This window comes from Triticum aestivum, chromosome 6D, assembly GCF_018294505.1.
Source record: "Triticum aestivum cultivar Chinese Spring chromosome 6D, IWGSC CS RefSeq v2.1, whole genome shotgun sequence".
In the NCBI taxonomy this organism is placed as follows: Eukaryota; Viridiplantae; Streptophyta; class Magnoliopsida; order Poales; family Poaceae; genus Triticum; species Triticum aestivum.
In genome coordinates this window covers 373940036-373964842 of record NC_057811.1, presented here as the reverse complement: position 1 = coordinate 373964842, position 24807 = coordinate 373940036, and the positions used below count along the sequence as shown (strand labels likewise).

Below are 24807 nucleotides of genomic sequence, written 5' to 3'. Positions count from 1 at the left end.
CCATCGCTAGCCATCCCTGCTGCTCAAACCGAGCGCGAAGCCGAACTCTTGAAGCTCCCAGGAGGCCTATGAGCCCCTTAGCCAGCCTTCCAGCGCTTCGTAGCACTGACGCCGTTGAAGCCATAGCACGTCACCGCACGAGGTCGTCGCCGTCCTTGTTCCCAGCTATCACTCGACCCACCACCGGGTCCAGTGGATGCGCGCGGGCATGGGCTTTCCCCTAGTGCCTCCAGCACATCCAGCCGTCTCAGTGGTACTCCGCTGCGCGGGATGGTCGCCGGCGGCTAACCCCGGCCGGCTGACGTGTCCCTGTTTAATTAGTCGCTAACAACTCCGTTAACTAGCCACTGAGGCGCTGACTAGTGGGACCCCATCTAATTAGGTTAGTTAAACTCTCTGTTTAGGGTTAGTTTAATTCCCATCTGCAAATCAGTTCTCTCATTAGCTTTGACTGCTTCAAGCAAGCTACAAAATCAAAAGAAAATTTCCTTTTACTTCCAACTGAGCTGCTGATGGCCGTTACCTACTTTTGTGATCGTCCTCACGATTAACTTGACGCGAACGGGGGCATAGGTGTGCCTTTTATAAGGGCGTTGAAACTGTTGGATGGAACATCTTCAGATTGACGAAGTTATCACAGAGCTAGTCTCCCAGAAACAAAGGAAGATTGTAAACAGAAGCAGGTAGGAGCAGGACCCCTCCCCGCGCCCCTCCCCACGCCGGCTGCCACTCCGCACCGGCGCCCACCCCCTCCTCCCGCCGGCGACCTCTCCGGTCCCGGCGACCCCTTCCCGGCGGATCTCCCCCCTTTGCTTCCCATGGCTTCTGGATTTCGTAGCCCCCCGTCGGTCTCGTCGGCGTTCCCGCGGGAGCGTCCTATCGTCTCGGGGTTGGGGCTGTCGGAGTCGCCTGGCTTGGCGCGCTCCTCTTCGGCTGCTGGTAGTCAGGCTGTTGGCCCCGCGCCGGCGCAAGCGGAGGTCTGGCGCCGGCCGGGCCCCTCCCGCAAGGCCATGTGGCGGCGTCATCGTGCTCTCAGGAGGCAGTTCGGGGCTGGTGTTGGGCCCGGCCGCGATGCGTCGCCGTCCTCCTCAGAGCGGCGCCAAATCCCGCCGGACTTGTACGGCCTATGCTTCAGGTGTTTCGAGGACGGTCACCGGCGTCAAGACTGCACTAACGAGCCTTTGTGCATCCGCTGCGGCCACGCTGGGCATGTCTCCTCTCAGTGCCTGGAGCCGCGCAGTCCCATCTCTGCGGAGGAGTTGCGCTGTGCGGTGATTGCCAAGGTCGCTCGCAGGTCGGAGGCACCCGGACAGGCACCGGCCATTCGGCGGAGGTTGTCGGAGCCTAGGCAGAGCGCGCCGGTGGCGCCGCTCTTGCCAGTTGCGCCCAACCTCCACCCTGTGCTGCCGGGAGCGGCCTTGCTGGTGGTACTGTCCGACATCTGTGTGCTGCCGCGCTCGGAGGGGTTGGACGACCTCGAGCGCCGGTTACAGCTGGCGGTGGTGATGTACGTTGGCGGGGCAAGGCCGGCCGTGTCCTGCGACGACGCAGCGGTCGCGATTTCGGCACAGTTGGGGATCCCAAGGTTTCGTTTTTCTGTCCACAAGTTCCACCCGGAAGATTTCTTGGTCGTGTTCGCGGCGCATGAGTTCAGGAACAGGGCACTGGCTCTCCCAGCAATTGAGCATCTCGGAGTCAAGTTCTTCATCAAGCCATGGCTCAGGCAGGCGCAGGCGGCATCGAGGCTAATGCGGGTGCAGGTGGATGTCATGATCGAGGATGTCCCGTCCCATGCGTGGGCTCAAGAGACGGCGGCAGAGCTACTTGGGAGTGCATGCTTGATCGATAGCCTGGCACCGGAGACGGCCAGCAGGGAGGACTTGTCGCTGTTCAAGTTGAGGGCTTGGTGTGTGGATCCTGAGGAGGTGCCGGTGTTTCGGAGGCTGTGGGTGCCAGAGCAGCCGGAGGTGGTCTCTGACCTGGCGGCGAGGCGAGCTTCGTTCCGCCAGCTCTTGGAGTATCCGGTGTTCATTCACGTCGGCAGGTTGAGGGATTTCTCGCCGCCGGAGATGTGGAGATGTGCATCAGGATCTGACGGCAGGAGTGGGCAGAGTGGTTTGCCGGACAGCTCGAACGGTTCGTTCCAAGGAGGTGATTGGGTGGTCCAGCCATGGGCACGCGGCGTTCGCGATGAGCGTGGTGCCGGCCGGCGGTACAACAACGACGGTGGTGGCGGGACGCACGTCAGATCATACCGGGTGGCGCTGGAAGGAAGGGTGGGGCCCTCTGCTTGGAGGCTTCCACCAATCGGACCGGGTTCGTTGACGGTCAAGCCTGCTGCGGTGTTGCAGAGTCACGGGACTGTGGTGGGACAGGGTCTTTCAAATGAGCCAATCCAAATGAGGGAAGTGCTGCCCACAGTGGTGGAGACAGCTGGAGAGTTGGCATTGGCGGCACAGACCAGCCCTGCTAGGGAACGACCTGTGGAGCAGGCGCAGGTGACGACATGCTTGGGATCCGAAGTGGTCAGGCAGGAGGATGCTAGGACCGAGGCTGTGGTGGAGCCTTTGGTGGTGGCCAACGAGAGGGCCGCAGATGTGGACAAGGACGTGGGGGCTAATCCCAGACCGATCGGGGTGGGGCCTCTGCAACCCGATCAGACCATGCCAATCGATGCGGAGGTGGGAGTGGGGGCCGATCCAAAGCAGACCGTGGTGGAGCCACAGTTGGACCAGGCGGTTTCTTTTGCCGCGGAGGATCCGGTGCGGCTTGTCGGGCCAGGTGCTGCAGAAGATTCGTCCAGGGGCGGGCAGGGACCGGTGCAGGAAATCCCAGCATCCGAAGATGCCCCGGCGCTGCTTTTGGAAGGATGGGCCCCAGTTTCGGAGTTGATTGGCGACGCTGCTCGGGAGCTGCACCTATCTCATCTCGGGCCAGGATCCACCCCGGAGCTCGCGCAGGGGGACCAGGTCTCTCTGGCAGCCAGGGATGCATGTGATGGGACTACGTCGGAGGGCCATGCAGATAACGTTTTTTTGCATGGTGGAGAGCTAGTTGTGCATGAGGATGCCCGGGATGTGCACGCCATGGAGGATAGCCTGTCTGCCAAGGAGAGGGCAGCACTTGGCAACATCAAATCCTTTTGCGCCGGGCTTCTGAAGAAACTAGCTCCTCCACTCCTGAAGGAGATAGAAAGCGTATAAGGGGTGCGTGCTGGCCAGGACCCGTTTACACCTAGGCGAAACACCCGGTCGGTTTGCGCAACGGGCGCTAGGAAGAGCAACGTGACAGCGGCGGAGTCGGTGCTTCTTAAAGCGCTGGGCATTACTAGCGATGATCTAGCGGTCTCTGAAGACGCGCTAGGTCAGCTAAGGGCGGTGTTTGACTCGTCGGTCCAAGAGAAGCAGTTGAGGGCGATTGCGGCTATATTCGGGAAGATTATGCCAAGCAACTTGGCTTGTGATATGGAGAGTACGGCGCTACTGTCAATCTAGACAGCGCGAGCCGTGGCACGGGGAGACCCCACTATCCCTATGTCGCACGCCACGATGGAGGTTGTATGTTGGAACGTTAGGGGGCTCAACAACCCTGCTAAGAAAAAAGCGCTTAGGGAGTTCGTTGACACGGTGCGTGTCGCGATTATATGTATCCTGGAGTCAAAACTCGAGAGAGTTGACCAATTTACTATCCTGCAATGCTTATCTCCCTGCGTCGGACACGAGAGGTGGAATCATTATTGGGTTGGATTCATCCAGGGTGATGATTTCCAACACGGTTCTTGATACTAACTTCATCACTGGTTATGTGTCGCGTATGGAGGGGCCTGCGTAGTGGTTATCGGTGGTCTATGGGCCGCAGGAGGATGAGCAGAAAATAAATTTTCTTGAGGAGCTTTCGGAGAGAAGAATCATCTGCCCGGGTCCATGGCTGGTGATTGGAGATTTCAACATGATTTTGAACGCAGCGGACAAGAGCAACAACCGGCTGGATCGCAGGATGATAGGCAAATTCAAGTGGTTTGTGGATGACAATGGCATCAAGGAGCTTTTCTTGCATGGGCGGATATTTACTTGGAGCAACGAGCTAGAGGTGCCCACTCTTACAAAAATTGATAGGGATTTAGTTTCGGTGGATTGGGAGTTAGATCACCCTGATTGCTTGTTGCAAGCCCTTTCTACCTCGACCTCAGACCACTGCCCGCTATATCTATCGCTGGAGGAGCACATACAGCCAAGGAAGCGATTCAGATTTGAGCTTTTCTGGGTCAAGCTCGATGGATTTTTGGACGCGGTGAAGGAAGCTTGGGCATGTGATGAGGCGATCTCTGATCCTTTCCATAGATTGGATATACTGCTGCGTAACATGACGAAGTATCTCACTACATGGGGTCAACGGAAGGTGGGCAATATCAAACTGCAAATTGCATGCGCAAACTTGGTTATTCTGCGATTAGACTGCGCACAGGAGATTAGGCTTCTTATGGAGGGGGAGAGATGGCTACGGCTACTCTGAAGCATTTGGTGCTGGGGCTTGCTTCCTTGGAGAGAACCATAGCAAGGCAACGATCGCGCATCAAATGGCTCCAAGAAGGGGATGCGAGCTCTAAACTGTTTCATCTGATCGCGAATGGAAGAAAAGGCAAAAATTTCATACCTGCAATACAGAAAGATGGCGTGATGATAACTGGTCAGAAAGGGAAAGAGGAGGCATTCTTCGATGCGTTCTCGGCAATCATGGGGAGAGATTCGGCGCGCGAGCACACAGTGGATTTGGAGTACCTGATCATTGCTGCCCTGGATCTCTCCGAGCAGGACTTGATCTTGCAGGAGGAGGAGGTATGGAAGGTTATCAAAGAAATGCCTTCGGATAGGGCGCCGGGGCCAGATGGATTCATCGGGATCTTTTTTCCAAAAGGCATGGAACGTGGTCAAGGGAGATGTCATGGCCGCATTGCACAAATTATTCCTGGACAACGATCGCGGTTTCGGAAGATTAAATCAAGCCCTAATCTCGCTCATTCTGAAAGCGCCAGATGCTTGCTCTGTCAAGGATTTCCGCCCCATCTGTTTGGTTCCCAACATCCCAAAGATTGCATCCAAACTTCTCGCAACTAGACTGTGCCGACGTATGCCTGAGCTTGTCAATGTCAACCAATCAGCTTTCATAAAGGGCCCTAGCATCCATGATAACTTCCTCCTGGTCAGACAAATGGCGAGACGGTTGCATAAGAGGAAGGCAAAAGGGGTAATGTTGAAACTTGACATATCGAAGGCGTTTGATTCTCTTTCCTGGTCGTTCCTCTTTGAAGTATTGCGGGCAAAGGGGTTTTCGGACAGGTGCCTCTGCTCTGTCGTAACCCTACTGTCTACTGCCAGCTCCCGGATCATGGTCAATGGTTGTGCTGGAGAAACATTTTGGCATGCTTGTGGTCTAAGGCAGGGCGAACCCCTCTCACCTCTGCTGTTCATTATTTCCATGGATGTACTGACGACGATCATCGTCAGGGCACATGACTCACAGATTCTGGGTAAGTTAAATGGGTGTGGACCACTGCAGCGATTGTCACTTTATGCAGATGATGTGGTATTATTCATCAAGCCAACCTTTGCAGACTTGTCCTTTGTTGTTGAGGCATTGAGGATTTTTGGAGAAGCATCTGGTCTTAAAGTGAATTTCACCAAGTCATCTGCCATACTCATAAGGAGCAATGATGAGGACGAGGCCCTGGTTCGGAGCATGGTACCATGGCGGATTGCCAAGTTTCCGTGCAAATACTTGTGTTTGCAGCTTAGCATCAAACAACTGTCCCGGTCTGACTGGCTGCCTATAGTCAACGCGGCATTGAAGATATTACCGGGATGGCAGAGAGGTATGGTGACACGTCCTGGCAGGCTGATACTTGTGAACCAGGTCATGCGCGCGAGACCCACACACCACTTGATCGTGGTGGTGGCGCCAAAGTGGGCTTTGGAAAAGGTGGACAAAGGATGCCGAGCATTTTTCTGGGTGGCTCCGATCACATCCACGGAGGGAAGTGTGCGGTTGCGTGGCAAAGGGTGTGCAGGCCGAAATAGCTGGGAGGCTTGGGAGTGATTGATCTCCATAGACACGGTATTGCCCTCAGGATGAGGTGGGAGTGGCTGAAGAGATCTGATGACACCAGACCGTGGCAGGGCCTCAACTCTCTCGTGGACAAGGAATTAAGCTCGGCATTCTCGAGTCTGGTCCACTGGCAGGTAGGAGATGGCACTAAGGCTCTCTTCTGGAAGGATAGATGGGTGAGGGGATCAACTGTGAAGGAACTGGCACCCATGCTAGTGGCCAAGGTCAAAACACAGATTATCAACAGACGGTTGGTCAAGGATGGTTTGACTCTACAGGCCTGGATGAACGACATAGGTGGAGAGCTAGACACGGAGGGGCTCGCCCAGTTCATCAGGCTTTGCGAGGCCCTCATGAACTTTGAGCTACACCTAGGAGAGGAGGATCGAATGATCTGGAGGTGGAACACCGCTGGCACTTATACGGCTGCTTCGGCATACGCGATGATGTGTGAAGGAGGCTTAAGATTCAAGCTTGCGGCCGCGATTTGGAAGAGCGGGGCTCCTCTCTCCTGCAAGCTTTTCATGTGGCTGGCCGTCCAATACAAGATTTGGACTTCGGACAAACGAGTGCGGCACGGATTGCAGGGCACGATATCACCATGCTTTTTGTGCGAGCAGGAGGAGGACACAGTGGACCATATCCTCATACATTGCGTCTATGCCAGGCAGGTGTGGTTTCAATGCTTCACCAAGGTTGAGATCCCATTGGAGTTGTCGCCTAATGGACATGAAAGGGTGGAGGACTGGTGGGTAGCTTCGAGGAAGAGGGTGCCCAAGGCACAGCGGAAGGACTTCGATTCCTTTGTCATGCTGGTTTGTTGGAGTTTATGGAAGCAGAGGTGTAAGTGCATCTAGTGCCACCCCTAGTTGGTTTTGGAGTATTGACGACAAACTTGGTTGAGGGACTAATGTGTTTGTGAGAATTGCAGGATAACACAGGTAGTAGTCCCTCATTGATTCGGTTTACCTACCAGAGATGACCCCCCAAAATGTGTGAAGACAATGAAGACAATGGTGGTCTGTGAAGATATTCACAACAAAGACTATGACTTGAGAAGACATCGCATGAAGACTATGGAGTGCGAAGACATAGTTGTTTCGTAGTTTCCTTTTCTTCTTTGTTGAGTCATAGGAACCACCGCACTGTTAAGTCGGGTCCAAGTGAACAAAGTCAGAGTGACTGATGTGATGCTCAAGCAAATCCTATGTCTTCGAGCGAAGATAATGAGAGCAAATCTTATCCAGAGTTGGATGAGTCAGCTTTACTTGTAGCCCAAGTCAAGCTGCCGCGTGTGTTTGAAATCTGACTGTTGGACACGTGCCAGTTCCTTAGTGACCCAAGGTCATTTCGGACAAATCAGGTCGGGTTGCCTCCTAGCTATAAATAGCCCACCCCCTACACCATAAATTGGTGGCTGCTCAGAGTTAGTGCACGGTTTTTGTCGTTTGTGAGCAACCCACCTCTGAAGCATTTGAGAGAGAGATCCTTGCGAGGACAAAGTCCAAACACCCAGAGCCAAAGAGTGTTAGGCATCACTGAAGTCTTTCTGTCCGCGTGATCTGAAGACTTATTACACTTGAGGACTGTGTATCCTCCAGCCGGTTAGGCGTCGCATTCTGAGCATCCAAGAGTCATTGTGGATTGCTGGTGAACGAAGTCTGTGAAGGTTCGGAAGTCTACCTTGAAGACTTACCAGAGTGATTGGGCGAGGACTAAGTGTCCTTAGCTCAAGGGGAATAAGGTGAAGACGCGGTCTTCTGAGTTAAATCTCAGCCTCCCTAACCAGACGTACAGTTGTCACAGCAACTGGAACTGGTCCAACAAATCTTTGTCCTCACCAAGCAACTGGTTCTATCTCTTACCTCTCATTACTTACTGTTTATCTTCGTGAAGTCATTGCCTGCTTGCTTGATCTGATTGACTTCACTGTGTGACGACTATTGTTGTTTGACTTCATACTATCTTCCATTCTGATCCATACTACCTAGCTGCTGATAGTCTTCGTGCTTTCACTTCATTGCTTACTTGACTATGGCTTGTCTAGTGTAGTCTACCTTCCGCTGCATATCCATAGGTTCATTTCTATCGTTTGTCTTCAAAGCCCTAGTGTTTTGAAGACTTTCATAAAAATCGCCTATTCACCCCCCTCTAGTCGATAACTAGCACTTTCAATTGGTATCAGAGCGAGGTGCTCCCTTATTCTGTGTGATTCGGTTTAACCACCTGGAGTTTTAGCTATGTCGACTACAGGGATAATCAAAGTCTCCGCTACGTGCCCTATCTTCGATGGCACTGATTACCCCTACTGGAAGAATAAGATGCGTATGCATCTTGAAGCCATTGATGTCGACCTCTGGTATGTCGTCAAGAACGGCGTTCCCAAGGTCGGTGAAGGTGTCACTGCTGCTGATGTCAAGAGGTTCATTAAACTGGACTCGACTGCCAAGAACATCATCTGTGGTCATCTGACCAAAGGATAGTATGGTCGTGTGAGTGCTCTGGAAACTGTGAAGCTAGTCTGGGACTGGCTCTCCAAGGTCAACGAAGGCGTCTCAACCAAGAGAGACTCAAGGATCAGTGTTCTTCGCAACCTCTTCAACCACTTCAAGAGAAATGACAATGAGAATGTCCAGTTCACATTTGACCGCCTCACTGATATCACGAATGAGCTTCACGCACTCGGCGCCACTGAGATCACCAAGCATGAAATCGTCAAGACACTCTTGAGATCACTTGACAGCTCATTTGACACCCTGGCCCTGATGATTCAAGAACGCCCTGATTTCAAGACTCTCGATCCATCTAACATACTTGAGAGGCTCAACACACATGAGTTCCAGCTATCTGAGAAAAGAGATATCTATGGTCCCAACTATGGCCAATGTCGCGCTTTGAAGGCAAAGGTTGTTTCCTCATCTGAAGAAGAATCTGACTGCAGTTCTAGGGATCCTGAAGACATTGGAAAGGAGCTTGCTATGCTTGTGAAGAAGTTCCAGAAGTTCTCTAAGAAGAAAGGCTTCAGAAAGTCTTCAAGATCTAGCTCAAGAAATGATGAAGCTTCTGCTCATGATTACAAGAAGAGAACATGCCACAAGTGCAAGAAACCTGGTCACTACACATCTGAGTGTCCGCAATGGGACAATGAGAACAAGAAGAAGAAGAAGAGCAAGGAATATGATTCTGATGACAAGAAGAAGAAGAAGAAATCCTCAAAGTCTTCTTCCAAGTCTTTGTCAAAGTCTTCATCACACAAGAAGAGCTCATCAAGCAAGGCTCGTGCATTTGTTGGAAGGGAAATGATTCAGAGGAGGAGTCTGCTTCTGAGGAGGCGGAGGTGGAGTCTGAGGAGGAGTCCGATTCAGGCGTGGCAAGCCTGGCTCTAGCTTCAGCATATGTCGCCAACTCCATCTTCAACACTGAAGACAATGGCCTCGTCACCAACACTGATGCCAAGGATGAGGATGACTCTGCTACCACCTACTGCTTCATGGCACGCGGTGCCAAGGTAAACTCGCACGATGCTTACTTCCAAACATCAAGTGAAGATGACTCTGAATGTGAATCTAAACCTAGCTACAAAACACTTGCTAAAATTGCAACTGAACAACAGAAAGCTATGGAACATATTCAAAAATTGCTAGACAAAAGCGATGACCTGTTGGACGCGGAAATGACCCGAACTCAGTCCTTAATTGAAGACATTAAAAATCTTCATGTTAAGTACGAGGAACTTGAAAGTCGTCATGAAACGCTCTCGACAACTCATGAAAAGCTTTCCTACGATTATCTTCAAAGGAAGCAAGAACTTGAGAATTGAGAGCGGCTCATGAAGATCTTCAAAAGGAGAACGAGTCACTTCGCGCTCAACAGATCAGTCCCGCTCAGGAAGGATTTGAACCACCTTGTTTAAAATGCCTTGAGCATGATAACGCTACCTCTGTTGCTGAATGTTCTACTGCTGCTGCTGTTGCAATATCTTCAACTGCTGATGTGGTAACTAACCCCTCTTCTGAGGATACCACTACTATTGCTGATGAGAATGCCAGGTTGAAGACATTACTTGAGACAGGAATGTACAAAAGTCTCAAAGGGCATCAGACACTATGCGATGTCCTCAAAAAGCTGATTCTGAACCGAAACCCTAGGAAAGAGGGTGTTGGGTTCGAGAGGAACATGAACGTTGATGGTTCTTACTGGAAGCCTGAGCAGTACCCCAAAACCACATGGGTTGCTGCAAAGGGACCTTCAGTGGATCCATCTACCTTATCTGGCTTCACCTGTGCTAACCCGATTATCATTGATGAATCCTTTGATGCAAACTATAAAGTGTTTAAGAATCAGAATGGTGAAGTGTTTGCCAGGTATATTGGTACTAACTGCAGGAATAGGCCACCTATGAAGAAGATCTGGGTGCCCAAAAGTTGTCTTGAGAATCTTCCTGTGAATGTCATCATGACACCACCTGGGAAGAAGACAAACCCCAGACCAATGGCTTCATATGGTCCAAAGGCTTCATACAGACAGAGGACTCAACAGAGTCACCCTAACGCCAATGTTTTGCAGGGAAATCATACTCAGACCTATGAATATGAGCGTGTTTCCTCAAACCGCTATGTTGATAAAACTAAGAACTTTTCTGCTTATTCATATGAGTATTATTCACCTCCTGCAAGGCTATTTGCTAGGGCTCCAAAGCCGAAGTTCTCAGATGTTGCACTTAGACTCATTGCTTCGAAGCCACCCCTGAAAATGTGGGTGGTTAAGAAAACTTAACTCTCTTTTGCAGGGAAAGGTCTCTAGCCGGAAATCAAAGGCGTCTGATGCTTATGCTAGGGACCTAAAACATCTTGTGGGACGCAAGATAAAATGTCCAAATGGTCTTATTATGTATTTCGTTCCTGATTTCCTTGATGATCACCCTATCTATCCTAACCAAGATTTAAACTTTCATAATCCACTCGTTCGTCAAATGTTTATGCTTCACAATACCCTTGGTGAAGCCTATCCCCCTAACTGCACTGTAGGGTATGACACCAAAGGCTTCAGAATGGATTATGGACAGTGGATGCACTAACCACATGACTAGTGATCGAAGTCTTCTAATGGATTCAACACTACGTCCATCTGACAAGAGTCACATCACATTTGCTGACACTGGTAAAAGCAAGGTATTGGGTCTAGGTAGAGTTGCAATCTCAAAGGATCAGCACATGGATAAAGTGATGCTCACTGAATCCCTTGGTTTCAACTTAATGTCTGTCTCAATGCTTTGTGACTTAAACATGATTGTGATATTTGGAAAATATCGTTGCCTTGTGCTAATGGAATCTGACAAATCTCTAGTCTTTGAAGGGTATCGAAAAGATGATCTGTACATGGTAGATTTCTCAGCAGGACCACAATTGGCCGTATGTCTTGTAGCAAAAGCTTCAGAGTGCTGGCTCTGGCATCGGAGGCTAGGGCATGCTGGCATGAGGAACTTGTACACACTCGCCAAGAAGAAACACGTCATTGGCATCGAGGGCGTCAAGTTCAAGAATGATCATCTGTGTGGTGCCTGTGAAGCTGGAAAGATGACTAGGGCCAAGCATCCCTCGAAGACAATCATGACGACATCATGTCCCTTTGAGCTGCTTCACATGGACCTATTTGGCCCTACTCACTACTCTACTCTTACTACCACTGCTTGCCTATATGGTTTCGTCATTGTTGATGATTACTCAAGATATACATGGGTGCATATAATTCTCTACAAGAATGAAGTGCATGATGTCTTCAGATGATTCGCCAATCATGCCATGACGAACTATGGCATCAAGATCAAGCACATCAGAAGTGACAACGACACAGAATTCAAGAACACCGGCCTCGACACTTACCTTGATACATTGGGCATCACTCATGATTTTTTAGCTCCATACACACCTCAGCAGAATGGCATCATGGAGCGCAAGAACAGTGTTGGAGATATGCCCTAGAGGCAATCATGTATGATGATATTTTCTATGTGTTTATGAATAAAGATAGTCCTTGGACATTATCAATTATGTGTATCAGCAAGTACGTGACTTGTTTGTGGAACTATGCATTGTATGATGACTGTCCTAAAAGGTCCCTAGTCGAAAGGGCTCTGTGGACGCGCAACCGACTAGACTAGCATATGACACGGTTCGATGGCTCGGTCTCACTAGCCATGGACCATTGGATGCTAACCGGATAATATGGACTTGGAAAGGTCTGGTCGGATTCGACGTAGTCGGATCCGAGTCGAGATAAGGTCCGAGTCGGACAGACCCAACTATGAGACGCAGCGATATGTCATCTGTGAGTCTCTAGTGCAACATACGTTCTATGTCCTAAGACCTGAGCTGACACATGTACTCGGGATGGTGACAGACCTGCTTTGGGCCGATCAAACGCTACTTCGTGACTGGGTAGTTACAAAGGTAGGTTTCGGGCTTGTCCAGACCCATGCTGCGAGACGTGGTCGAGCAAGATGGGATTTGCCCCCCCGATCAGGAGAGATATACTCTGGGCCCCTCGTGTAATCCGACCAGGATAAGCATGGCCATGCGACAAGGATTATGAGATAATCCGGATAGTGGTCTGATATGTCTCCGTCGTATCTACTTTTCCAAACACTTTTTCCCTTGTTTTGAACTCTAACTTGCATGATTTGAATGGAACTAACCCGGACTGACGCTGTTTTCAGCAGACTTTCCATGGTGTTATTTATGTGCAGAAACAAAAGTTCTCGGAATGACCTGAAACTCCACGGAATGTATTTTTGGAAATTATAAAAAATACTGGAACAAGAATCCACGTTAGGGGGCCCACACCCTGTCCACGAGGGTGGGGGCGCGCCTCCCCCCTGCCTCGTGGGCCCCCTGACGCTCCACCGACCTCAACTCCAACTCCATATATTCGTGTTTGGGGAGAAAAAAAATCAGAGAGAAGGATTCATCGCGTTTTACGATACGAAGCCGCCGCCAAGCCCTAAACTCTCTCGAGAGGGCTGATCTGGAGTCCGTTCGGGGCTCCGGAGAGAGGGGTTCGTCGTCGTCGTCATCAACCATCCTCCATCACCAATTTCATGATGCTCACCGCCGTGCGTGAGTAATTCCATCGTAGGCTTGCTGGACGGTGATGGGTTGGATGAGATCTATCATGTAATCGAGTTAGTTTTGTTAGGGTTTGATCCCTAGTATCCATTATGTTCTGAGATTGATGTTGCTATGACTTTGCTATGCTTAATGCTTGTCACTAGGGCCCGAGTGCCATGATTTCAGATCTGAACCTATTATGTTTTCATGAATATATGTGAGTTCTTGATCCTATCTTGCAAGTCTATAGTCACCTACTATGTGTTATGATCCGGTAACCCCAAAGTGATAATAATCGGGACCACTCCCGGTGATGACCATAGTTTGAGGAGTTCATGTATTCACTATGTGTTAATGCTTTGTTCCGGTACTCTATTAAAAGGAGGCCTTAATATCCCTTAGTTTCCAATAGGACCCCGCTGCCACGGGAGGGTAGGACAAAAGATGTCATGCAAGTTCTTTTCCATAAGCACGTATGACTATATTCGGAATACATGCCAACATTACATTGATGAATTGGAGCTAGTTCTGTGTCACCCTATGTTATGACTGTTACATGATGAACCGCATCCGACATAATTATCCATCACCGATCCAATGCCTACGGACTTTTCACATATTGTTCTTCGCTTATTTACTTTTCCGTTGCTATTGTTACAATCACTACAAAAACCCAAAAATATTACTTTTGCTACCGTTACCACTACTATCATACTATTTTGCTACTAAACACTTTGCTATAGATATTAAGTTTCGAGGTGTGGTTGAATTGACAACTCAGCTGCTAATACTTGAGAATATTCTTTGGCTCCCCTTGTGTCGAATCAATAAATTTGGGTTGAATACTCTACCCTCGAAAGCTATTGCGGTCCCCTACACTTGTGGGTTATCAAGACTAATTTCTGGCGCCGTTGCCGGGGAGCATAGCTCTATTCTTTGAGTCACTTGGGATTTATATCTGCTGGTCACTATGAGGAACTTGAAAGACGAGAAAACTAAAATTTATCCCTCAACTACGAGGGGAGGTAAGGAACTGCCATCTAGCTCCGCACTTGATTCTCCTTCTGTTTTGAGTAAGCTTGCGACACCTAAACCTGCTACTGCTATTAATTCTGATATGTCGCATGTTATTGATGATGCCACTTCTGCTATGCATGATACTTATGATGAAACCACTTCTATGCTTGATACTACTGTGCCACTTGGTGAATTTCTTGATGAACAACTTGCTAGGGCTAGAGAGAATGAAATTATTGAAACTGATAATATTGATGAAAGTAATGATGAAGGCTCTACCCCTAATAGATATGAATTACATGTTGTGCCTAAGGGTTATGTTCTGGATGAAGAATCTGCTAGAGCTATTCTTGCTTGCAATGATAGAAGTGATCTTAAGAAGTTATTAGCTAAATGGAAGCAGCAATCTCTTAATGCTAAAATGAAACCCTACCCTGCTTGTGCTACTTCACCTATCTGTGTTACTGATAAGGATTATGAATTCTCGGTTGATCCTGATATAATTACTTTAGTTGAATCTGATCCTTTCTATGGCTATGAATCTGAAACTGTTGTGGCACATCTTACTAAATTAAATGATATAGCCACCCTATTCACTAATGATGAGAGAACTCGCTACTTTTATATCCTTAAAATATTTCCGTTCTCATTAAAGGGTGATGCTAAGATATGGTTTAATTCTCTTGAGCCTGGTTGTGTGCGTAGTCCCCAGGATATGATTTATTACTTCTCTGCTAAGTATTTCCCTGCTCATAAGAAACAAGCTGCTTTAAGGGAAATATATAATTTTGTGCAAATTGAAGAAGAGACTCTCCCACAAGCTTGGGGAGGCTTCTCCAATTACTTAATGCTTTGCCTGATCATCCCCTCAAGAAAAATGAAATACTTGATATCTTTTATAATGGACTAATCGATGCTTCCAGAGATTACCTGGATAGTTGTGCTGGTTCTGTTTTCAGGGAAAGAACACCGGATGAAGCTGAAATTCTATTGAATAATATGTTGACTAATGAAAATAATTGGACACTTCCTGAGTCAACTCCTGAGCCAATTCCTAAACCTACTCCGAAGAAGAGGGGCATTCTATTTCTTAGTCCTGAAGATATGCAAGAGGCAAAGAAATATATGAAAGAAAAAGGTATTAAAGCTGAAGATGTTAAGAATTTACCTCGTATTGAAGAAATACATGGTCTTAATTTACCGCCTGTTGAAGAAACATATGATCTTAATCCATTACCTATTGAAGAAACTCATGGTCTTGATAACCCGACACAGGTAGTAAAGGTAAATTCTCTCTATATATATGATAAAGCTGAAATTCCTCCTACTAAGATTGCTAGTCAATGCTTAGATGAGTTTGATAATTTTATGGTTAAGCAAGAGGATTTCAATGCTTATTTTGGTAGACAATTGAAACGCCATGCTTATATGATTGAACACTTGAGTGATTATATGTCTAGAGTTAAAGGTGAACTTAAACTCATTAGTAAACATGCTTCTATGGTTACCACTCAAGTAGAACAAGTACTTAAAGCTCAAAATGATTTGCTCAATGAATTAAATAGTAAGAATAATGATTATGCTGTTAGAGTGGCTACTAGAACTGGTAAAATGACTCAGGAACCTTTGTATTCTGAAGGCCATCCTAAGAGAATTGAGCAAGATTCTCAGAGAAATAATATAGATGCACCTAATCCTTCTGAGAAAAAGAAAAATAAAAATGACAGGACTTTGCATGCTTCTAGTGAACCTGTTATAGACAAACCTGAGAATCCTAATGATATTACTATCTCTAATGCTGAAACACAATCTGGTAATGAACATGAACCCAGTGATAATATTAATGATGATGTTCATGATGATGCTCAACCTAGCAATGATAATGATGTAGAAATTGAACCTGCTGTTGATCTTGATAACCCACAATCAAAGAATCAACGTTATGACAAGAAAGACTTTGTTGCTAGGAAACACGGTAAAGAAAGAGAACCATGGGTTCAAAAACCCATGCCTTTCCCTCCTAAATCATCCAAGAAAAAGGATGATGAGGATTTTGAGCGGTTTGCTGAAATGATTAGACCTATCTTCTTGCGTATGCGACTAACTGATATGCTCAAAACGAATCCTTATGCTAAGTATATGAAGGATATTATCACTAATAAGAGAAAGATACCGGAAGCCGAAATTTCCACCATGCTTGCTAATTATACATTTAAGGGTGGAATACCTAAGAAACTAGGAGATCCAGGAGTACCAACTATACCATGCTCCATTAAAAGAAACTATGTTAAAACTGCTTTATGTGATCTTGGAGCCGGTGTTAGTGTTATGCCTCTCTCTTTATATCGTAGAATTGATTTAAATAAGTTGACACCTACTGAAATATCTTTGCAAATGGCTGATAAATCAACTGCTATACCTGTCGGTATTTGTGAGGATGTTCCTGTTATGGTTGCAAACATTACTATTTTAACGGACTTTGTTATTCTTGATATTCCCAAGGACGATAGTATGTCTATTATTCTTGGAAGACCCTTTTTAAATACTGCAGGTGATGTTATTGATTGCAACAAAGGCAATGTCACTTTTCATGTTAATGGTAATGATCATACGGTACACTTTCCGAGGAAACAACCTCAAGTCCACAGTATCAATTCTATTGGAAAAATTCCAACTATTATTATTGGAGGTTTGAATTTCCCCTTCCTACTGTCAAGAAGAAATATGATATTCTTATTGTTGGGGATGTGCATATCCTCGTTGAGGTAACATAGTGTTATTCGAAATTTCTCCGGTTCCATGCTACTCGGAATGAGTTTGTTAACAAGACTTGATCAACCTTGTTAGTGGATTCCTTTTGATGAGCATGAAATGGATGAAGTTAGAAAGCACAACCTTCTGTACTCTCTCTCTCTACTTTCTGTTATTTAGTTGAAATAAAGTAAAAATAGTATTTTTCTGTCAGTTTTCTGAATTATCCGTGCAATATAAAAATACCCCGAAAATAAAAGTTCTCCAAATGCCCCGAAAATGAAATATGATTTTTTTCTAGAATATTTGAGAATATCTGGCACTAAGAACACAGCAGGGGGAGCTGGCACCTGGCCACGAGGGTCCAGGGCGCGCCCACCCCCCTGGGGTGCGCCCCCTACCTCGTGGGCCCATGGTGGATCCCCTCCACTTATTCCTGCACCCATACACTTCTTCCTCCCAAAAAAATCACCATCCAGCTCAAGCACGAGTTCTAGCTCATTTTGCTGCGATTTTCGATCTCCTTGCTCAAAGCACATCTCACAAAACTGCTTGGGGGGATTGTTCCTTGGTATGTGACTCCTCCAATGGTCCAATTAGTTTTTGTTCTAGTGCTTTATTCATTGCATATTTTTGCTGCTTAGGTGACCAGGTTCTTGAGCTTGCATGTCAAATTTTTATATGGTTCCAAGTAGTTCTAATGCATGATATAGGCTCTAGGCACTTGTAGGAGTAGTTGCTATCAATTTTGTTGAGCTTGGTTAACTTTTATTTGTAGTCACTAAAAATTTCAGAAATTTTTAGAAAATAATGAAGAGGTTTTTGAGGGGCTCATCGAGCCGAAGCTCGAAGGAGAAACAAAGTGAAGAAGCATAGAGGCCCAAATATAATCTGCCCCGCACCGCGGAGGTTCGGCCGTGTGAATGGCCTTGTGATGATTTCTTGAGAACAACCGAGATTTATGATGATTTCTACGAGTTGGCTGGGAATGCAAGCCTCATCGACTTCCTCCGCGACCAACGCGAACAGTATCTCTTACTCACCAATACTTTTGTGCAAAACTTCTACTATTATCCTAAGGAATCACCTCCTTCAGTAGAGTTTCATTTATATGATGTGGTTAAGAAGATGTCACTATATGAATTTTGCAAGGTTTGCAAAATACCCTTTGAGGGTAGTTTAGATGAACCACATCGTAAAGATGTGGACGGGTTTATTGACACTATTACTGTGGGGGAAACTAGGAAGGTTTCCGATGCAAAAATCACTAGCATACATTTTCCTGTTTTACGCTACTTTGCCATATTTGCTAGTCGTTGCTTAATTGGTCGCAGAAACTGTGGAAACCTTAGTGTTCCTGATATTATCATTTTGTTCCATGGTTTATTCTCCGATAACACTGTTAGTATGGGCGGTATTATTGCCAAACGGTTAAGTCTGAATCGTACAAAGGGCCCCATCTTTGGAGGTGTCTATGCTTCGCGCCTTGCTGCATATTATAACATACCTATTAGGCATTATGAAAAAGAAGAAAAATTGCTGCCCACTGTTTATTTAGATTATAAGAGTATGGTAGCGCACAATTTTATTGTTAAGAATAGGGAAGGGGCGCTTAAATACAAATTGTTCTTTGATAAACATCACCCTGAGACTATTACCTTGCCTGCTCCTTCCTTGTTTGATTTATCTGCAGGTCTGTATCTCGTTCCGCTGGCGGCCATTCACGCCTACCAGAACCCTACATCAGCCACGGAGCCGGAACCACAATTTGAACCTCCACGACAGTCTAATTACCAGTGGGATCCGGAGATGATTGCCAACCAGTGGCAATCAGAGTCTTCTTCATCTCAGTACAACCCCAACTATAACTTTGGATATCCACCAGGACATCCGTGGCAATAAACCAACTTAGGCCAAAAGCCTAAGCTTGGGGGAGTATGTATTTCTCACCGACATTACATTCATGTTCACACACTCATTTTAGTTGTCGGTGCTCATACTTTTTCATTGTAATATCCATGCTAGTTTATTTTCTTTTTCCTGCTTTCCTCTTGTGTGTTTGAAAAACCTTAAGAAAAACAAAAAAAATTAGTAGTAGCTTTTAGCTAGTTTACTTTCCATGCTAGTGGTACTAATTAAAAGAAAAAAAACCCAAAAAGATTTCACGTTCTTCTTTTTGCTTGTTGGGAGCTTTCCCGTGTAAATAGTTTTATTTGTTTTCTTTTCTTTGGGGGTCGATAGGAGAAGACCATAATTAAATTGTTGAAGTGGCTCTTATATGCATTATTGTTGATTTAACCAAGAGCCCATATTGCCTTGTTTTCTCCTGCTTATTGAATGCTCGCAGATTCCAGCTTAGTCCAATGCACGTGCACTCTTATCATTTTACACACCGTTCGGTCGTGCAAGTGAAAGGCAATAATGACGATATATGATGAATTGATTGAGAAGGGAGAAGCTGGTATGAACTCGACCTCTCTTGTTTTTGTAAATATGATTAGTTCATCGTTCCTGATTCAGCCTATTATGAATAAACATGTTTGCAATGACAATTAGAGATTATAGTTACTTATGCCATGCTTAATTAGCTATGAGTTATAATGGTTTACCTTGCGTGCCAACATGCTATTAAAATGGTTGTGATGTGGTATAGTGGGGTGGTATCCTCCTTTGAATGATTTAAGTGACTAGACTTGGCACATGTTCACGCATGCAGTTGAAACAAAATCAACATAGCCTTCACGATATTTATGTTCATGGTGGATTATATCCTACTCATGCTTGCACTCAATGTTTATTAATTTTAATGCATGTTCATGACTGTTGTCGCTCTCTAGTTGGTCGCTTCCCAGTCTTTTGCTAGCCTTCACTTGTACTAAGCGGGAATACTGCTTGTGCATCCAATCCCTTAAACCCCAAAGTTATTCCATATGAGTCCACCATACCTTCCTATATGCAGTATTTACCTGCCGTTCCAAGTAAATTTGTATGTGCCAAACTCTAAACCTTCAAATAAAATTCTGTTTTGTATGCTCGAATAGCTCATGTATCATCTAGGGCTGTCTGTATCTTCCATGCTAGGTGGGTTATTCTCAAGAGGAGTGGACTCCGCTCCTCATTCACGAGAACATGGCTGGTCACCGGGATGCCCAGTCCCATGCTTTATGCAAACTAAATCAAAATAATTGCAAACAAAACTCCCCCAGGGCTGTTGCTAGTTGGAGGCACTCGTTGTTTCTAGCAAGCCATGGATTGATGCTTGTTGGTGGAGGGGAGTATAAACTTTACCATTCTGTTTGGGAACCGCCTATAATGTGTGTAGCATGGAAGATATCACCATCTCTTGGTTGTTATGTTGACAATGAAAGTATGCCGCTCAAAATATTATTTATCTCTATTTCAAAATCGAGCTCTGGCACCTCTACAAATCCCTGCTTCCCTCTGCGAAGGGCATATCTATTTACTTTTATGTTGAGTCATCACCCTCTTATTAAAAAGCACCAGTTAGAGAGCACTGCTGTCATTTGCATCCATTACTATTAATTCATATTGGGTATGACTGGATCTCTTTAACCATGAATTATAATGTCTAGTCAGTCCTTGATCTTTAAAGGTGCTCTGCATTTATGTTTTGCGGTCTCAGAAAGGGCTAGCGAGATACCATCCTGTTATATCATATTATGATTGTTTTGAGAAAGTGTTGTCATCCGAGATTTATTATTATCGCTCGCTAGTTGATTATGCCATTGATATGAGTAAACATGAGACCTAGGTGTTATTGTGAATATGGTTAGTCATAATCTTTGCTGAAAACTTGAATGCTGGCTTTACATATTTACAACAACAAGAGCAAACAGAGTTTGTAAATTTTTTTCTTTATCACTTTCAGTTTATCAACTGAATTGCTTGAGGACAAGCAAATGTTTAAGCTTGGGGGAGTTGATACGTCTCCGTCGTATCTACTTTTCCAAATACTTTTGCCCTTGTTTTGGACTCTAACTTGCATGATTTGAATGGAACTAACCCGGACTGACGTTGTTTTCAGCAGACTTTCCATGGTGTTATTTATGTCAAGAAACAAAAGTTCTCAGAATGACCTGAAACTCCACGGAACGTATTTTTGGAAAATATAAAAAATACTGGAAGAAGAATCCACGTCAGGGGGCCCACACCCTGTCCACGAGGGTGGGGGCGCGCCCCCTGCCTCGTGGGCCCCCTGACGCTCCACCGACCTCAACTCCAACTCCATATATTCGTGTTCGGAGAGAAAAAAATTAGAGAGAAGGATTTATCGTGTTTTACGATACGGAGCCGCCGCCAAGCCCTAAACTCTCTCGGGATGGCTGATCTGGAGTCTGTTCGGGGCTCCGGAGAGGGGGATTCGTCATCGTCGTCATCATCAACCATCCTCCATCACCAATTTCATGATGCTCACCGCCGTGCGTGAGTTATTCCATCGTAGGCTTGCTGGACGGTGATGGGTTGGATGAGATCTATCATGTAATCGAGTTAGTTTTGTTAGGGTTTGATCCCTAGTATCCATTATGTTCTGAGATTGATGTTGCTATGACTTTTCTATGCTTAATGCTTGTCACTAGGGCCCGAGTGCCATGATTTCTGATCTGAACCTATTATGTTTTCATGAATATATGTGAGTTCTTGATCCTATCTTGCAAGTCTATAGTCACCTACTATGTGTTATGATCCGGCAACCCCGGAGTGACAATAATCGGGACCACTCCTGGTGAGGACCGTAGTTTGAGGAGTTCATGTATTCACTATGTGTTAATGCTTTGTTCCGGTACTCTATTAAAAGGTGGCCTTAATATCCCTTAGTTTCCAATAGGACCCCGCTACCACGGGAGGGTAGGACAAAAGATGTCATGCAAGTTCTTTCCCATAAGCACGTATGACTATATTCGGAATACATGCCTACATTACATTGATGAATTGGAGCTAGTTCTGTGTCACCCTATGTTATGACTGTTACATGATGAACCGCATCGGACATAATTATCCATCACCGATCCAATGCCTACGAGCTTTTCACATATTGTTCTTCGCTTATTTACTTTTCTGTTGCTATTGTTACAATCACTACAAAAACCCAAAAATATTACTTTTGCTACCGTTACCACTACTATCATACTATTTTGCTACTAAACACTTTGTTGCAGATATTAAGTTTCCAGGTGTGGTTGAATTGACAACTCATCTGCTAATACTTGAGAATATTCTTTGGCTCCCCTTGTGTCGAATCAATAAATTTGGTTTGAATACTCTACCCTCGAAAGCTGTTGCGATCCCCTACAGTTGTGGGTTATCATGGTCGGCATCACTGGAACGAGAAAAGAGGTCGGGCTAGCACAAGGATGACAGACTCGCCTTGAGCCCGACAACATATATCGTGTGGCAAAAGGACTGAAAGTATGATGTGCAGGTTCGCCTAACCAGCTTCATAGACTGCTTGGTGTGCGGCATGCCTTGCTAGAGGCCGCTACCAACCATGCAGTTTGGAGGTGATCCGAACTGCGACCAAGCCGGCTTGAACCTAAGGGGTCGCGTGCTTAAGGGAAGGAACCTACGAGGTCGGATCCGAAGACACTGGTCGGATGTGATACGAGCTGTATTCGGATTGTGGCCTAGTAGACTTGTGGGCTTTAGGGTCCGTGTGAGGCCCAAGTGTTGAGCCCGCGACGGACGCCTATATAAAGTGGAGGTGCGGCACACTCATGCGTGTGATCGCTTCGGTGCTGTCACTAGGGATTGCATGTGTTGCGAATAGACACCTCCACTTGCCGCTGAATGTGGTCTCGGACCTAGCAGTCCGCCGCACGGTGTTCCTCCTGCACGCGTGGATACCGTTAGAGGCGATGCACTTGCGCCGCTCCGGCGAACCTGTTCGTGGGATCCGATTGGCTACATGGGAGACCGGCAAGGAGGAGACGACTCCGGGAACGTGCTGCCCTAACTCTACTTCCGCTGCACGGCACTCGCGTCTAGTGGTAACGATTTGTGATCCATCTCCCGTAGCATGTTGCTGGTTGTTCTACGCGTAGAAAATTTTTATTTGCAGTCGACGCACCCTACCGTAGAACCCAACAAACAGAACCCTCATTGAGATGGCTCGAACAATGCTCGATGATTACAAGACTCCAAGGAAGTTTTGTCCTGAAGCCATTGATACTGCATGCCATGTCATCAACCGTGTTTATCTTCACAAGCTTCTAAGGAAGACATCCTATGAGCTCCTAACTAGTAAGAAGCCAAATGTCAGTTACTTCAGAGTATTTAGTGCTAGGTGCTGGATCAAGGATCCACATCACACTTCAAAATTTGCACCGAAAGCACATGAAGGTTTTATGCTTGGCTACGGAAAGGATTCACACTCCTACAGAGTTTTCAACCTCTTTCACTACAAAGTGGTTGAAACTGTGGATGTGCGGTTCGATGAGACTAACGGCTCGCAAAGAGAGAACCTGCCAAATGTGCTAGATGAAGTCCCACCTAGTGAATCCATCAAGCTGATGGGTACTGGAGAAATCATACCTTCAGAAGCGCATGCTAAAGAAGAAATCATCATTGCACCGTGTTAACCTGAAGACAATGCTCAGCCTGAAGCCAATACTGCAGATGAAGACAATGGTCAGCAAGGCAAAATCTTCGTCCAGTTCATCCTCGTGTTGCAAATGAAGTACAGATTGAGAAGATAATTGATAGCATCAATGCACATGGTCCACTCACTCATTCAAGAGCAACACAGCTAGCAAATTTTTGTGGGCACTTTGCATTTGTCTCTATATCTGAACCCAAGAAAGTTGCTGAAGCCTTCATGGAACCTGAATGGATTCAAGCTATGCAAGAAGAGCTTCAACAGTTTGAGCTGAACAATGTGTGGGAATTGGTCAACCGTCCTGATCCTCGCAAGCACAACATCATAGGTACCAAATGGATCTATCGCAACAAACAAGATGAGCACGGTCAAGTTGTCAGAAACAAGGCTCGTTTAGTTGCTCAAGGTTACACCCAAGTTGAAGGGATTGACTTCGATGAAACATTTGCTCCCGTGGCTAGGCTTGAAGCCATTCGCATACTGCTAGCCCATACCAACCATCACAACATCCTCCTGTACCAAATGGATGTGAAAAGTGCATTTCTCAATGGGAAGATTGAAGACGAAGTGTATGTTGCACAGCCACCTGGCTTTGAAGATCCAAAATGTCCTGATATGGTATACAAGCTCAACAAGGCACTGTATGGCCTCAAACAAGCTCCTCGCGCTTGGTATGACACTCTCAAAGACTTCCTGAAGAGCACTACAAAAAAAGACACATCCGTGACATTTTGGGCCGAACGATTTTTTTTTCTGTCATACATATGACACTTCTATGACGATAATTGTGACAAAACCCGGTATCCTCATAGATGTGGTGGGCTCCTACTTCTATGACAAAAAATCATGACAGAAAATGGGCTTTTCGTCTTGGGCGGGCCGGAGACGCAGCTGCATGACATTCTTTGGGCCGTCCATGATGGAAAAAACCGTGGTAGAAGCGAGGGCGAGGAAAATTTCAGGGAGTTCCCGGTTACGGTGGGAGGTCGGGGGCCGAGCGATGCGCGTTTCTCTCGTACACGTACGCGCATGTATGCGAGGCGTTGGCTCTAACTGAACCCGAGCGAGGCGTTGGGCTCTAACTGAACCCGAGCGATTGCACTGCAGGCTACGCGTTACTGAACCCTAGCGATCGATCGATGGCTGTTAACTGAACCCGATCGAGCGATTCCTTCGCTACTGCTGCTAACTGAAGCCGATCGATTGGATGAACAGTGA

At 46.4% G+C, this 24807-nt stretch overlaps 2 protein-coding genes across 2 annotated transcripts in view; both read left to right on the top strand.

Moving 5' to 3' along the window:
- Positions 1-697: 697 nt before the first annotated feature.
- LOC123141675 (uncharacterized) lies at positions 698-3716 on the top strand. Its single transcript, XM_044560761.1, has one exon. The coding sequence runs from the start codon at positions 819-821 to the stop codon at positions 3201-3203; it is 2385 nt and encodes a 794-aa protein (XP_044416696.1). The 5' UTR covers positions 698-818; the 3' UTR covers positions 3204-3716.
- Positions 3717-4493: 777 nt separating this feature from the next.
- LOC123142616 (protein NRT1/ PTR FAMILY 8.3-like) overlaps positions 4494-24807 on the top strand; it is a 125044-nt gene continuing 104730 nt past the window's right edge. The window contains exons 1-3 of the mRNA XM_044561451.1: positions 4494-4835; positions 5557-5739; positions 6723-6917. Coding sequence (XP_044417386.1) covers positions 4494-4835; positions 5557-5739; positions 6723-6917 — 720 coding nt within the window. The remainder of the gene's footprint in view (positions 4836-5556; positions 5740-6722; positions 6918-24807) is intronic.

What these genes read in the sequence shown, in the direction of transcription:
- LOC123141675 (XM_044560761.1), top strand. Translation starts at nt 819, where the DNA reads ATGGCTTCTGGATTTCGTAGCCCCCCGTCGGTCTCGTCGGCGTTCCCG.